The sequence below is a fragment of the Microtus oregoni genome, unplaced genomic scaffold (genome assembly GCF_018167655.1).
Source record: "Microtus oregoni isolate MIOR12 unplaced genomic scaffold, Mior012 000004F_ref0000308, whole genome shotgun sequence".
In the NCBI taxonomy this organism is placed as follows: Eukaryota; Metazoa; Chordata; class Mammalia; order Rodentia; family Cricetidae; genus Microtus; species Microtus oregoni.
In genome coordinates this window covers 26,866,915-26,882,244 of record NW_024543063.1, presented here as the reverse complement: position 1 = coordinate 26,882,244, position 15,330 = coordinate 26,866,915, and the positions used below count along the sequence as shown (strand labels likewise).

Below are 15,330 nucleotides of genomic sequence, written 5' to 3'. Positions count from 1 at the left end.
ATATTTTTGTGTGCTTAGGAGGTTGTTTTGGCTCAAACACAAGTTAGCATCTTAAATATTCCAAAGCAGATTTGACCTGAGCCATCTCAGAATGTTTGACATCTCCTTCAGCTAGCTGCAAGCTTTGTGTAGCCATGACAAGTAACGAGGTTCAGGACTATAGTTCATAAATCTGTCACATAGATCTGATTTTCTTAAGTTATGCAAGTGCGATACATCATAGTTGATGCATCATAGAAATTATTTATTTAAATAGTTATTAAAATAGAGCTGAATTTCAGTCATGGATATCCAATCCCTTGGGTTACACACAGACCTGGAAGTCTTCCATGGTTTTATGGGGAGTTTTAAGACTGTGATGGGGTGAGAGGCGAACACTTGTGTTTTAGATTTATTTTGAATAAATTATGAAAACTTCGTCATAGTTAACAAATGTTTAATGCATTATTTCTCAATTTAAATTCAGCTTTTCCATTTCCTCTACTCTTACTCCAATTTCATGTTTAAGATGCCACCTGATCCTAAATCTGGGATGTCTCTATTCGATTGCAAATGAGCCCTCAGCAAAGCACCAGCCTCTCCTGGGCAAGGCAGGCAGCTCCCTCTCTGCCTGGCACTCTCAGGCTGCCTGTTGGCTTTCCCGAGGTGCCAAGCTGCAGTACAGCTCTTCAGCCGTCTCCCAGGGGAGCAAGCGCCAGCCTGAGGTTATGCAGGTTCTTCTGGGCCAATTCAGATCTCCCAGGCTTCTGTTTCTCCCGTCTGCTGCTCTTGTTCCCCCTCCCCTTTGGTTGTTTAATTTATTGCTTGTGAGCTTTTCATTAAGGGCAGGGCCAGTAGGCTGTCAGTCTGTTATGCCTGCTGCAGCTGCTTTTTTGAGACTTAAAATAATAACGTTCTGAAAAGTCAAAGGGAGTGTTTAAAAATAATTCCTAACTCTGATTACTACAGCTCTCTCTGGTTGGGGTGTCTCTGTTTCAGTTCTTTGGGTCTTAATCTAAATACTTCTAAATTGGTGTTTGTCTTTCGTTAAAAATTAAATAAACTAAATACCAGCCTTTCATGTTCTATATTATGTGGGAAGAATTCCATTTGTTCCCTGCGGAACACACTCAAGTATCAAGTTGTGTTTCCCACTGCAGGACTGACGACTTTTATTCATAGAGCTGTCAAATGGCCCTGTACTTTAAGACTGAGGTTTGGTGATGGAGACTGGGCAACGCATTTAGAGATAGCGGCATGTTTAGAAACACAGTTTGTGAGGTTTCTTTTCCTGTGCATGAGCCGGTGGAAACATGTATCTAGAAGAACTAACTGCTGAAATCTCTAAGACCGGACACAGTCTGGAGGACAATCATGCGTCAGCTGTCTTACAGTGACCCTTCACGCACAGTTATGGATATTATTATTATTATTACAGGGTAGCCCTGGTTGTCCTCGAACTCACTCTGTAGATTAGGCTGACCTCAAACTCTGAGATCCACCTGCCTCTGCCTCTGCCTCTGCCTCCGGATTGCTGAAATTAAAGGTGTGCGCCACCACTTCCTGGCTTACTTTATGGCTTTTAAAACAACCTAATCTTCCTTAATAAAATATTGTTCCCTTGGACCTTGATGATGAAAATCTTAATGATGTTTTTCTTTAATTCTTCTAGAACACTGAATCAGGCCAGATGCAGATTCCAAAAGAAACGGTAAGAGATATTCCTAAAATAAAGAGCCCACCTGCTAATCCACTATGATAACCTTTGTCCCTTCTCTTTACCAGATAACTTTTATTTACTCCATATTAGGGGAGGGGCCTGGAACAGGGATTTATCAAACAAGCATAAAATGGGAGATGTTTGAATTTTTTGCTATTCCTCCGTATGATGCAGTGAGGAGGGAGTATAATATAAAGTATAGTCTGGAGAGATCAGGTGATAAATAGGATAAGCGTAGTTGTCATAATAAAGGGAGGGAGCCAGTCAGGTGTTCTTGGCTCAGGTTCAAACGCAGACACAGCTCAGCCACGTCTGTTTTAGAAGACTAACCCTGATTCACTCTGGGAATTAAGGGGAGGGTGCAGTCTGGCTTGCACAAAGAGCACACTGTCTGTAGTAGGTGTTGTGTTGGTCTCTGTGTGGATGTGCGACCTGGTGGAAGAGAGGGGATTCCATAGTGGCAGATGATAGTCAGTTCATAGTCAGGATCTTTGCATAGCAAGTCATGCAGAATAAAAGCATTCCCGATCTCAGGTAATCCCACCACCTGACCGGCAGGTGTTGGTTGTACTCTGTGAAGTTGAGGTCATCTTAATCTACATAGTGAGATCTAGGATAGCCAGGGCTATATAGAGACCCTGTTTCTGAAAAACAAAATAACAAAACAGTATTAACAATGTAACAATACTGTTCCTATCTGATTCCAAAATTTCTAACCAAATAGGTAAACCAAAATCATCAGATAAGTAATCTAATTAACAGTTGATTTTTTAAAAAAAATTATAGGTACATAATCAAGCAACTTCAATAAGTAGAATGCTACTTTCCAATATTTTGTCGTTTTAAAAACTGGATGGCAAATAAAATTAGAGCAGAATCTGGAAGCAGCATCAAGAATATGCCACACCCATGGGCACAGGTTAGGAAGAGCCACAACCTTGAGTTCTTGATGGTAGAACAACTCAGCCGTGACGGTCAGTGAAAACCTGTAGTGGTGGTACACACGGAGGATGTTGGTGGGAGAGGGCAGACGAGGAGATCATTCTGTTTGAAAGGACAGTCACTGTGGCAAAGATAGTGGAAAACTCTGTAACTTGGACCAGTAGGGATTGCCAAAGCACAGGCAAGCAGGCCACCTAACACTGAGGAACAGTTCTGGAAACATACATTTTGCACATGTGTATGGACATATGTATATATACACATATGTATGTTTGTGTCTGAAGATGGCATTTCAAATTGGTAGTGAACTGTGGTTTGTGTAGCATTTAGAACAAGGACCTGATATTTACTTAGTGCTGGGCTTGACCCCATGCAAATGCTGAGCAGTCTATCACAGAGCTGAACCCACAGCTGGTCATCCCCCTTTAAAAGGCTGACCCCCTTTTCCCTTCTCTCCCTGTAAGTCCTAGTTGGTCATCAATTTAAACCTCAAAAGTCCTTGAAAATCTTGACCAAAAGATAGCGTGAAGCATTTGATTTACTTTGAATAAAAACAACAACAACAACAAAAAAAAACAAAAAGAAAAACGCCTATGATAAAAAAAGTCTGACACATGGGCAGGCCCCAACTTACAGAGTGTCAAAATACCAGTGTTTAACTTTGAGACTATGAAGTATACATATAACATCCACACTCTTGTCTCAGTTTCCACGAGAAATCAATAAATGACTAGGGATCTTGAATGCTTTATTTGATAATAATCTTTGTGGTAGGTAGTTTACCCAATAGTCAGCTAATAAAAGTGTCCTGAAGGGTTAGCTATGGCGTTGGGTACATTGGGTTTGCTAAATGCATTGTAGGTTTGCAGTATTTCAGCCTAGAGTGGGTTCATCTAGGTGTAATTCCACAGTGAGTCAAGGGACATTTATTTATGTTCTCATACATCTTGATGTGTACATATTTATTTTCATCTTCCTTATTATTAGTATTATCCATAGCCATAGCCAGATCCTGAAGCATTTGCAATATAAATACTGAACGAAGATTTGCAGCACGGCTGAGGGATGAGTGACATTTCTCTGTGGCTTTGGCTCTTACTGACTTCCGTGGTTTCTCTGAAGCATAATGTGATTAAATCCTTCGTCTGCCCACACTGATTTTATCCAGTCTTTGCAGAATGTAAAGGTGTTGGAAATGCAAACAGAGCTGACTCACTAAGGAATTGAGTTGACATTCCTTCCCTGCAAAAATGACTGCTTAATGTTTTCGGCAGATTTTCCTTGAAATATTTTCATCCCTTGTTGTCGGTCATCATCTTTGCAGTGCAGTGATATACTCGGTCGCTTTGTAATATGCACATTTTTAATTTTAACGCTATTTTCTGCTGAACTCTGTATGCTTTAATGTAGACTTAGAACGTTGCAATGCTAGTCTGAATAGATCAATCACTTTATGTAATTTTTTCTTTACTGGCAGAATTCCAGGAAGTTCTGTTCACCTACCTTCTCCATTGTTAGCATTTTACTATATTCAAGATAGTTTTCACCCTCTTCCCCTCACATAGTCTTCACAATATTCTCTCTGTAACATTTTCCTGAACTAGCAGAAAATTATTTATGTGATTCTGCTTTACTCCTAAATATCTCAATGCAAGGACATTTTCTTATGCAATAAGAAACTCTTGTGATCAAACCAATAAGCTCCATTGATTTCCTAAGTACCCACAGTTGTTATAAAATAAATGAGCAATAAGTAAGACAGGACCTCTCGGCTACAGTCCGAGTCAGGCCATGGTGTGGCATGCAGTTGTCATGCATCTGTCATCTTCTTTTGGATTATTTCTTCATTGTATCTTGGTTTTACCTTTTTGAAAAACTACTCTGAGAACCATTATTATTACCAAACAAAAAATTAAAGTGATAATAATGGTTATTAACTTCTAGTATCTTCCCAGAAAAATATCCAAAGAAAAATCAGAAAAACCCAAGTTATGATATAGTCTCAAAATAATGTGCCCTTTAAAAAATGTTCTCAGAGTAGTTCAGCCAGGCAGAAGGAACTGATAATCACCTGCAGCTCTGTGGCCTTACTGTCATGATATTGATGTATTTGCTCATAATCTCCAGTTTCCATATAGCTAACCTGTGTCCTGTCCCATGTGCCTGTACTGTAGAGAGTGAGCAGCGGTCCTTCTCCCAAGACTGGCATCAAGCCCTCCCCTGTGATGCTTCTGGCTGATACGTAACAGAAATTAATCAATTTACAAAAGACACTGTCAAGGCCTTGATGGACAAAGTACTACAAGTTATGAAAGACTTAATTTCCACAAACTTGAATTCCCCATCATAAAAATACTTTTATCTCCCTAAATGCTTTATGAAGATACTTTAAGTAATAATCTACTTATTAGCTTTCTGTCAGTCTGTGTGGGACGGTTGTGATAACGGCAGTCAGCGTCCCTGCGGATCTCTGCGCATGGCCACACTCAGTTTTAACGTAATACACAATGAACTTAGAGGCTCTGCAATTGTCTTCTGAGTGCTGTTTGTGCATGCATTCACCATTATTCCAGAACATTCCCCCCTCCCTCCCCTCTCCATCCTTTTCTCCCTTCCTTCTCTCCTGTTATCTCCTGTTTAAAGACAGAATCTCTAGTAGCTCAGGTTTACCCTGACCTCAGGGTCCTTTAGACTCAGCCTCCTGGGTTCTAAGGTTCTAGGTGTGCTCCACTATGCCCAGCACAAACACATCCAGATCAACACATTGCCAAATTTCTTCATTGTTCTGAAGGATGCCTTTAATACTCAGTAATTCCCAATCTCCTCCTCCTCCTCCTCCTCCTCCTCCTCCTTCCTCTTCCTCTTCCCTTCCCCTTCCTTTCTTTCTTTCTTTCTTTCTTTCTCTCCTCCTTCCTCTTCCTCTTCTTCCCCTTTCTTTTAATTTGAAGTTTGGAGACCAGGGCTTACCTATTGCTCTGTTCTTTCTTAGTGATTGACTAGCTCACCTCTCTTTTGAATTTGATGTGGAGGTATGTGTCCTTCATTAGTAATCTACCAGGGACATGCATACTATAGATAGGTAGCCTCCTATGTGAGAACCTTGTCCCTGGAGTGTAGTATGCGCAGTTGCTGAATGATTCTCCCATCTCATGGTGCTCTGTGTTTACATTTTCCCTTACAATATTTTACTCATTTTTCTCTACCAAGGCCCAGAGTTTTTTCTTCTCCCTTTCTTCAGGAAAGGTAGATAGCTTAGGGTTCAGTGTGTATTCACAGTCCCTTGTAGACAGCCAGGGTCGTAGAGCTGCTGGGACTGTCGTAGACAGAAGAAAAATCACTAGGACATGAGGAAGGCTCTTGACTGTTTTTCTCCCTCACTGGTCATGGGAGATACCCTTCTGTTTCTCTGAGAGTACCGGGAAACTAGATAGCTTTCACGGGACCGATTAGGTAGGGCCTGTTTCTAATATGCTGGCAAAATGCCCTTTGTTCTCTGGGCATTAAAAGTCAAAATTGCCAGTGGAGAAGTTGGCAGGGAAGAACTTCAGTCAAGTTTGATGGGTAACTTGTTCATGCTCTATAGACCGACAGATAGACAGACAGACACACAGCAGAGATACCCAATGTAGTTTGATGAGATGAGAAAGTTGTTTCAGTTCTACACACATACATACACACACACACACACACACACACACACACACACACACACCAGTAATACTCATTGTTCAGTGTACTTGAGGGATTGAGCAGCACGAACGTTGTGAGCACGCTGGAGACCGTGTTAGCATTTGTTTCTGAAGCGGGTAGTCGAATCCATTGGTTGAACAGGCACAACTTCAGTGACATAGCAAGAAGGTGGAAATACCCTATAACCAGCCAGAACACGGAGATGCCTGTGCAAAGCTCAGCCTTGTGGAGATTTTATAATGTTACTTCTCAAATGGTCTTTGAAGAGCAAACTTTTAAAACTCATTGCCAAAAACTGATTTCTAAAAGCTGGTGTTAATTTCAGTCTTGTTCAAGAGCCAAGTGGGTTAATGATGAAATGCTAACAAAGCTCACTGTGTCTCCCTTCAATGTTCTTAATGATAATAAAGTCTCAGGGTTCGATAGGACTGTAAGAGACAGCCCCGCCCCCACCCTGCCGCCCCTGGCAGTTTTCATAGTCAGTGGGGAAGCGAGCCCACCTTGATTAGCCCTTTTCTTCATGAATTTGCTCAGCTTCTTGTCTTGATTTTTCAAGTAGGAAAGAAATGAGAGTTTTAAGCCTTTGTAAAAACATTATGGAAATGTTGAAATCAGTAAACAGGGAAACACCAAACTGAAGGTCTATATCAGTCAGTGAAATTCAGATCCCTTGATTTGAGGGAAGGAACAGTAAGCGTGGGTCCTTGTGCTCACCAGATACAGCTGTGATTCCTTTGTCTTCACAGAAGCTTGAGAAGTTACGGCTTCCATGGCCCCTCAAATGTAGTATTCTGGGTGATTGAATTACGGATCGACAAAATCCATTATATCTCTTAATTTTTTCCGGATTCCAGATACAAAGGGACAGTGGTGTGGCTTGGAGTTACTGATGCAATTTTTTTTTCTTTTAAATATTGGGATCTACCCATGTGGAATGTTCTTCTAAGTATTATTGCTTTGGTTGTCTGTAGTGCTGGGATGAACCTGGGTCCTTGCATGTGCTTGCGAGGCTAATGCTCTTGATTTGAGCTGCTCTGAGCCTCCAGATGGTATAGTTTTATACTTATATTAAGTCTATAATAGTCATTCGCAGAATAATTACTTAGTGTTTTAATTGTTTTGATACAGATAAAGCAATGAAAAATGAAATGAACATTCATATTTATAGAGCATCACACGATTATAAAGATGTTTCTGTATAATAAAGGTGTGAAATATTTAATATTTTGATGCAGTTATTTGATCTTGGTTTGTCTCCAGTTTGTTGGTTTTGTTGTATTGAATTGTAGTTATTCTCTGGGAATATTATAAAGTGTTTTCAATGAGTCGATAAGTTCAATTTAGTGGTAAATATTTACATAGGCCGTGTCTTTCAAACATTTATTTTTCATTTTTTACTGCATACTTTTTATGTTCTAAAAAGGTTGTGATTTGATGTCACTGAAAACCTCTTCCTCCTTGCTCACTGTCAGGCTATTCTTTGATATGTTTCTAAGATAACACTCTGTGTGGCTAGGCGTATAGACCAGCATCATACGGCTTCCAGATTGCCTTTCAGAAGGCCCCTGCTTTATCATCAGTGACAGATGCACATGCGGCTGTGTGCATGTGCGCATATACAATACACACACACACACACACATAACACTGAATGTCAGCAAATTAGAAATATTGCTTTCCAGGTAACATTTTGGATTTTAAGGTCTTAATATAGCACATTGTTTATATTATTCTTTTTTAAATTACAGTTAACTACTGTTCTTCTGAAATATTAATTTAAGAAATCAAGAATACATTTGGGAAAGTCACAAATTCTCTTTTAAATTATTTTATCATTATTTATTTTGCCTTATAATTTTTCAAAAATTGGGCAGGGAACAAAGAGAAATAAAGAAATCCATCGTGTTTCCATCCTCTATAATAGCCCCGTTTTATGAGCAATCAAGAATTGCTGTCCGTTTAGTGTAAGTTCATCATGCTGTCATTGGCTGTAATTGAAGATGCGTTTCAAATGGCTGAGTGGATGTTGGACGAGTGTTTCAAAGTTGGGGAAGGAGAAGGTCTACGTTGCAGTCCTCACTGGGGTCCACTCCAAAATTGATGCTTAAGGAAAATTCTGGTTTATCTTGACTTCTATATTTTTCTGTGTTTCTCTTTTATTTTATAATATGTGACAGAAGAAAGACTTTACATATTAGTCCTAGACTCTAGGGGTCTACATATCCCTTCTGTATTATTCCTGTGTTTCTTAGAATTAATTGCAACATTGATGTAAGTAGAGCCTGAAGGTGCTCACAGTAAGGGTTGGATGTGATCTTGGAGGACAGCTCTACCACCATCAGATCCTGTTGTGGGGTAGCGATAATCTGCTGGTGTTGGCCAGAGGTCCGTGGTGCGGTGGCTGAAAGAGGCATTCCTAGTTTAATACTCTGTGTGATTCTTTCCCCTTTCAGAAACCGGAGGATGAGGAGGTTGTTCTCACTCCTGATGGGACCAGGGAGTTTCTGACCTTTGAAGTCCCCCTTAATGACTCAGGATCTGCGGGACTTGGAGTCAGCGTCAAAGGGAACCGTTCCAAAGAGAACCACGCAGATCTGGGAATCTTCGTGAAGTCCATTATTAATGGCGGAGCTGCATCCAAAGTAAGCTCTGTTCAGCCTGATTCAGTCCGCACCTGCTGCCAGGGTTTCTCACTGCCACCTTTCTGATTTCTACACATGTTCTGTTAGTGACGGTTTTTTTCCATATAGACCCCCTGCCTGGACCCAACACCAAGGAAATGGACGTAGTGATATATTGTTTGGGGATAGAGCCCTTCATTCCAACTCCTCATCCTAATCTCACATGACCCACAATTCATAGTCTTCTTTGTTCAGTAGTATTTGTGCAGAGGCTTAGCATGGGTCCTGGGTTGGGGGGAAGGCTCTTTTTTTTGTTCCCCCCACTGGTTTGTTATTGGCTCCTTCTGACCTACGGTAGATAGCACTTTCCTACAGTTGCCCCCATCTTCATGGATCTTCCTTGTAAATCAGCTTGATGGGTATTTCTGAAAGCACACGCGTGGTGATCACTCTGTGTTCTTAGAATTAGCATTCCAATTTCATTAACAACTCAGGAATGCCTAAAAGACTAAAATAGAGGCTACAACAGCTACTTGCATTGTGTTTAAAGCCCCCAGATATTTTTTTCCTTTTTTGTTTTAATGATGTAAACTTAGGGAATAGCAATCTCTTTTGCAAGCTCTTCAGCAATCCTCACATTGCTTGCTTTCCTCCCAGGATGGAAGGCTGAGAGTGAATGACCAGCTGATAGCTGTAAACGGAGAGTCGCTGCTGGGCAAAGCCAACCAGGAAGCCATGGAGACTCTGCGGAGGTCCATGTCCACCGAGGGCAACAAGCGCGGCATGATCCAGCTCATCGTGGCCAGGCGGATCAACAAAGGCAATGAGGTGAACCGGGGTGTCGCCTAGAAAAGCCGTCCCGTGTCTCTGTGGCTTGCTGGCATGGTGTGGGCGTGTTCGTAGATGATTAATGTTTTTCAAACGTCGTCTCCTGTCACCCAGCATAGTCTGAACTTTCTATGGAAGACGACTTCAAGCTTCTGATCTTCCTGCTTCCACTTCTCCTGGGCTGCAGTTAAAAGTCTGCATTGCTCATGCGATGCAGGGGACCAAACCCAGGGCTTCACACATGCTTGTCAAGTGCTCTGGGTTCTGAGCTCCAGACTCACTTGTTTCATTGTTTATGTGGTCAAAGTTTTTCCAGACTTAAATGGCTATTCCTGTACTACTCACAAGATAATGTCTCAGAGCTCCCTGTAGCTAGCTGAATGTTATATGGGAAACCGGACCCACAGTAGCCTTGCTGGGTCTCTCCATGGAGTGAGAGACCCAGCAGGAAAGAGCTGTTTGCTCTTATGTGTAGTGGATGCCTTTGTCTAATCCTATAGTGGAGAGGACCTGCTTTTATCCATGTTCTTTTGGGGTAGCCAGTGAAGAACCTTCATCTCCTGGAGATGAGAGGGAGATAGCTGCTCTCTCTTCCCTCTGTGGAGCTGATTCTTTTGAAAATACCGTTTTCTAATAGATCTCAACTACAGAATGTGTGGCAGGCATACAGAGATGGCCGCACCATGCCCATCACCCAGGGTTTGTCGCCAACGACAAAATCAAATGCCCATGAATGGGATTAGCAGGGACTGTAGGGCCAGGGCATCCTGTTTAGAAAGGTTTGTGCCTTGACTTTCGTAAGTGAAAGGAAAGGAATTTTCTCACAGAGCAGATCATTGGTAAGTTAAAAATAAATGATACATAGATCCATTTATAAATACTAACAAGCCACGGACTGGATTTTCAATGGTGTAGCATCCATAGATAATGGGCCGATTTCTAAAAAGGAACGTATTGAAAATGTAAGGTTGTTTGTTTGTATTCTCCCTGTGCTCCAGTTCCCATATTCAACAGAAACTAAATTACTGTAGAGTCATAGATACTAGAAGTTGGGCAAAGCAGCATGTTCCTAGAATCCCAGGGCTCAGTTGTTGAGATGGAGACAGAGACAGAAGACTCTGGAAGCTTGTAGGCTAGGTAGCTTAGTATGTGCAGTAGCAGGCATTGAGCAGGACCTTCTGTCAAGCAAGTTAGATGGCAAGGACCACATGCCCTCAGAACTACATCCATACGATGGCCCTCTTGCACCCATGCTCACAAAGGTGTGTACACCATACCCATGGAAACAATCAGAAAAATACATTAAAAAAATAAATGGCTTGTGTTCTTCATCTAAAAGCAACATCATGGTCACTTATTAGGGCCTACATTACACTCTTATTTTGTAAAGCGAGTGTCTCTGGAGTGCAGGACTATCAGGTAGAAGGAACTATCCTCAATAAGAACATTGACTTATGCTTTGTCTTGGTCACGGTCCTATTGCTGTGGAGAGACATCATGACCAAGGCAACCCTTCATAAGAGAAAACATTTAATTAGGGACTTGATAACAGTTTCAGAGGCTTAGTCCATTGTCACCACAGCAGGGAGCATGACATCTGCCTTGCCAGGCATGGTTCTGGAGAAGGAGGTGAGAGCTACATCCTGATCTGCAGGCAGAGAGAGTCTGGACCTGGCATGGGTTTTCAAAACCTCAGAGTGACACATTTCTTTCGACAGGGCCACACCTCCTAATCCTTCTAATCCTTTCAAATGGTAGCACTTCCTGGTGACTAAGCTTCAAATATATAAAGCTATGGAGGGCATTCTTTCTCAAACCAACACTTGCTTGCATTATTTGTATTTGCTGAGTGTATTGGTTGCTACGGGAAGACAATGAGCCAGACTCAGAGGTTCTGTAGCTTTGCAGGATGGTTCCTCATTCTTCATTAGTGGTGCTGGGGTAGACCCAGGATCTCCCACTTGCTGGGCATCTGCTCTCACTGACCTGCGTCTCAACCGTCCATGCCTTGAATGGTAGTTATTTTGTTGTCAAGTCATTGTGTGCTATTTTTATTTTAAATGTGCAGGGTACTAAGTTCTCAGGATGATGTACAATGCATGTGCCTATATTAGATAGCTCCTTTAGAGACATGAGTTCATTTCAATTCCCAAGGGCAGTAGTCAAGTGACAGATGTATATTGAGCATCTACTGGATGTCACCAAATGTGTTGGATGCTGGGTGCACAACAGTGTGTCTTCACAAGTAGATTATCTCCTTGACCTCCTTAAATCAAGATCTGAAGCCTAAGAGGATAACATGGTGGGAAGATGCTGCTTCACAAGTGTGAGGACCAGAGTCTTGTTCTCAGCACTGGGGAACATACAGACTGAGTCTACTTCTCAGCACTGGGGAAGGGAACAGAGAGATAAAAGAATCTGTGGGTTCTGGAACTCGCTGGTCATCTATCTATGTGAATCGCTGGGCTCCAGGGTTAGTAAAAGATTCTGACTCAAATAAATAAAGCAAAGAGCTCACACACAAACACACATGCACGCACACACTGTGGAATGTCATGGAAGATTCTTGCAATCAGGAATGACAAAGCAGGCTATTTATTCTGTAGGACTCTGATTCCCCAAGAGGAAGGCAATCCTGCACCAGCTTGAGCATGTTTTGATAAAGGCACTGATTTATTCCATTTTGCCCTATGAAAGATGTAAGTCTAGAATTCCCGCTGAAATATCTCTGTCACGTTTGCTTCTGCATTTGAATTTATCTGAATGAAGAGGATTTCAGTGCGGGAGCGACTGCCGTCGACACAGCTGACTCTGCTTCCCTGTGCTGCCATTTCCTACGTGCTTGGTTCTTACTGTTCCATAGGACACAGTAAGCTTATAACACACTTTTATATACATGTAGTATATATCTTGTCATATGTGCTGAGCTTTCTACGTAGGGTAACGGGGAAGCTATCTGTACTGAGAGGATTTTGGACCACACGTGTGCTTTTGCTGGTGTGGCATTTCTATCCCTTCACACAAAGTTTCTGAGTCCCCGGGAGGGATTGTGTAAATTATACAGTAAATATGAACATCCTCATAGGCCCTCTTGCTGGCGTGAATGAGCCTCAGTCTACAGTAATGTGCTTTTGCATACCCTTGTAGGTATGGAAATCTAGTCTGAGATCACAGCATGGTGTCTCACCTACTCTTCATGAAGCTCAAGGCTTCAAGATGAGAATCTGTAAAAGGAAGCTTCTCTATTAGGCCTCATAGCTCCTTTCTTCGTGTGTTGTGGGATTCTATGTGTGTGTGTATAGAACACTCGCCTTTTTTTTTTTTAACTTATTTCTGTTATTTTATATACATAGTTTGCAGATTTGGCTGGACTGGCTGGCCTGTGAGTCCCTAAGGTCTGCCTGGAACCTGTCTCTCCTGGCCCTACTCCCCAGCACTAGTGTTTACAGACAAGTAAACGTGGTTTTTCACAAGTGCTGAGGCTCTGAACTTAGGTCCTCAGGTTTGTGCAGCGAATTCTTTATCCACGGAGCTCTCTCCTCACCACCCTTCCCTCAAGTGCTTCCCTAGCACCCACAAGACCCTGGGAAGCCTCTTCCTATTTCTAGAGCCTCACTGTGTAGACTGCCTGCCTGTTGACAGGGTCTTATAAAAACTGTGCTTATTCTGAAATGCATTGATACAACCCGCTCAGTCCATGTAATGTACGCATATGTCCATGATGTCAGGGCTGCTCAAGTAAGCACAGTTTTTAAAGCTCATGAATTTCTGAGGGGTGGGAGGGAGAAAAGAGGAAGAGGAAATTTACGTAATTAGTTTTTAATGTCAAAAAAATTTTAAAAGCCAAAAACCTCCCCCTCAGATCGGAAGCATACCTGTTTATAATTCTCTTCAGGTTTCCTGACCCCCTTGAACATTAGAGTTTTCCAAAGTGGACCTATAATCTAGGTCTACTGTCATGTCATGTTGAACCAAGCATTAAAGACCACTGCCATATAAACTAGTGCGCCATTTTCGGGAGAATCGGGCCATCCGCTTTTCTTCAGCTAGTCATTTAACCAGTATCTGCTTCGTGGTAAATAGTGGTGATGCCGTAGAAATGGATGTGCCCATAAGGTGAAATTTCAGCTAATAAGATCTTCCAGTTAGTGGGTGAGGGGAGGTTAGGGCTGTTTCTGTACTGGCTTTTCTATATTCCAGGCAGAGGTGGTGGGTGTCAGCGGTTCATTGTCTTTATGGGAAAAGCTTCATTTGGCATGCTAGTGAATTCTTAGAAAAGACAAGATTTTACAAACACACACCCCAATTTGTATTATTATCCTTATAAAAAAGAGTTTTTTTTATAAGAAGAAAGTATTTCAAATATTTAACAGCATAATCATTAGATAATATCCAGCTGATTATTATTTAAAAGATGTCACTGCTGTTTATAAAAGCAACATATCATCTGAATATCTTTTTCAGAATTGTTATGCAGTTTTTTGTATTATTCCCAACTTACATACTTACAAATAAAAGCGTGATAATGGTTCGTAGGGCTGTTATTACTGACCTTGCCTGTTAGTTCCTTTGCATTGTGACCACAGAGAGAAATAAATTCTTGGTCAATGAGTCAACAAATGGGATGTTTTACATCTTGCAGCATGGGCCCTGTGCTGGAAAAGCTGCTGTTCTTTGCTCGGTTGATTGACAGTCTGTCCTGCAGACCAGTGGACGGGGTCCCAGTTCAGCCCTTGGCCCAGGTGGATGAGAATGCAGATTTCTGCTGTTTGAACAGATGGAGCAGCCCGAGAGGCTCAGCTGTGCTCACACTCGTTTTTCTAGTTTTATTAATTTCAAAAATTGTATCTTATTTGTATTTAATTTTTATTAATTTTAGTAAGGTGCTAGCGGTAAAGGCTGGCAAGGTTTGGGCTAGTGGGGAATGCTCTTCATGGGTGCCTTCATCTTCCGCATGGCCAGCGGACCACCTGACACCCTTCGATATTTGTTTTCCTGCATTAAATAAAAAAGAAAACAAACTGTTTTCAAATCCCTTCTCTTAAAACTGGATAGATTAGCCTGGTGTGATGGTGCATACCTGTGATCCCAGCTCACAGGAAGCAGAGGCAGGCGGATCTCTTGAGTTCAGGGCCAGCCTGGTCTACACAGGAAGTTCTAGGGTAGTCAGGGCAACACAGAGAAACCCTGTCTTGAAAATACAAACAATACCCCATCCTAAAAACAAAGTATAAACAAGCATACAAACAAACAAAAACAAAAAGAAACTTGGAGAAATTGCCAGTGTGGCCCCAGTACTCAGGAGGTGCAGAGACAGTCAGATCTCAGTGCCTTTGAGGCCAGCTTGACCTCTACACAGTGAGTTCTCAGTTAGCTAGAACTGCTTAGTGAGGCTCTGTCTCAAAAAAAAAAAAAAAAAAAAAAAGAAAAGAAAAGAAAGAAAGAAAGAAAGAGAAAAAAACCAAGGAAACCACAGTAAAACTGGATAAATTAAAAGGCATTCGAGGTTCTGTTAAATATTTATATAGTAGACTATAGATGGCATCATTT

General features: G+C 41.6%; 1 protein-coding gene across 18 annotated transcripts in view; it reads left to right on the top strand.

Moving 5' to 3' along the window:
- Nucleotides 1-15,330, top strand: part of Pard3 (par-3 family cell polarity regulator) — a 501,294-nt gene that overhangs the window by 291,982 nt on the left and 193,982 nt on the right. For all 18 annotated transcript variants that reach the window (XM_041649748.1, XM_041649755.1, XM_041649756.1 and 15 more), the window contains 3 exons: nucleotides 1,652-1,690; nucleotides 8,785-8,973; nucleotides 9,610-9,780. In XM_041649748.1, the coding sequence (XP_041505682.1) occupies nucleotides 1,652-1,690; nucleotides 8,785-8,973; nucleotides 9,610-9,780 (399 nt within the window). The remainder of the gene's footprint in view (nucleotides 1-1,651; nucleotides 1,691-8,784; nucleotides 8,974-9,609; nucleotides 9,781-15,330) is intronic.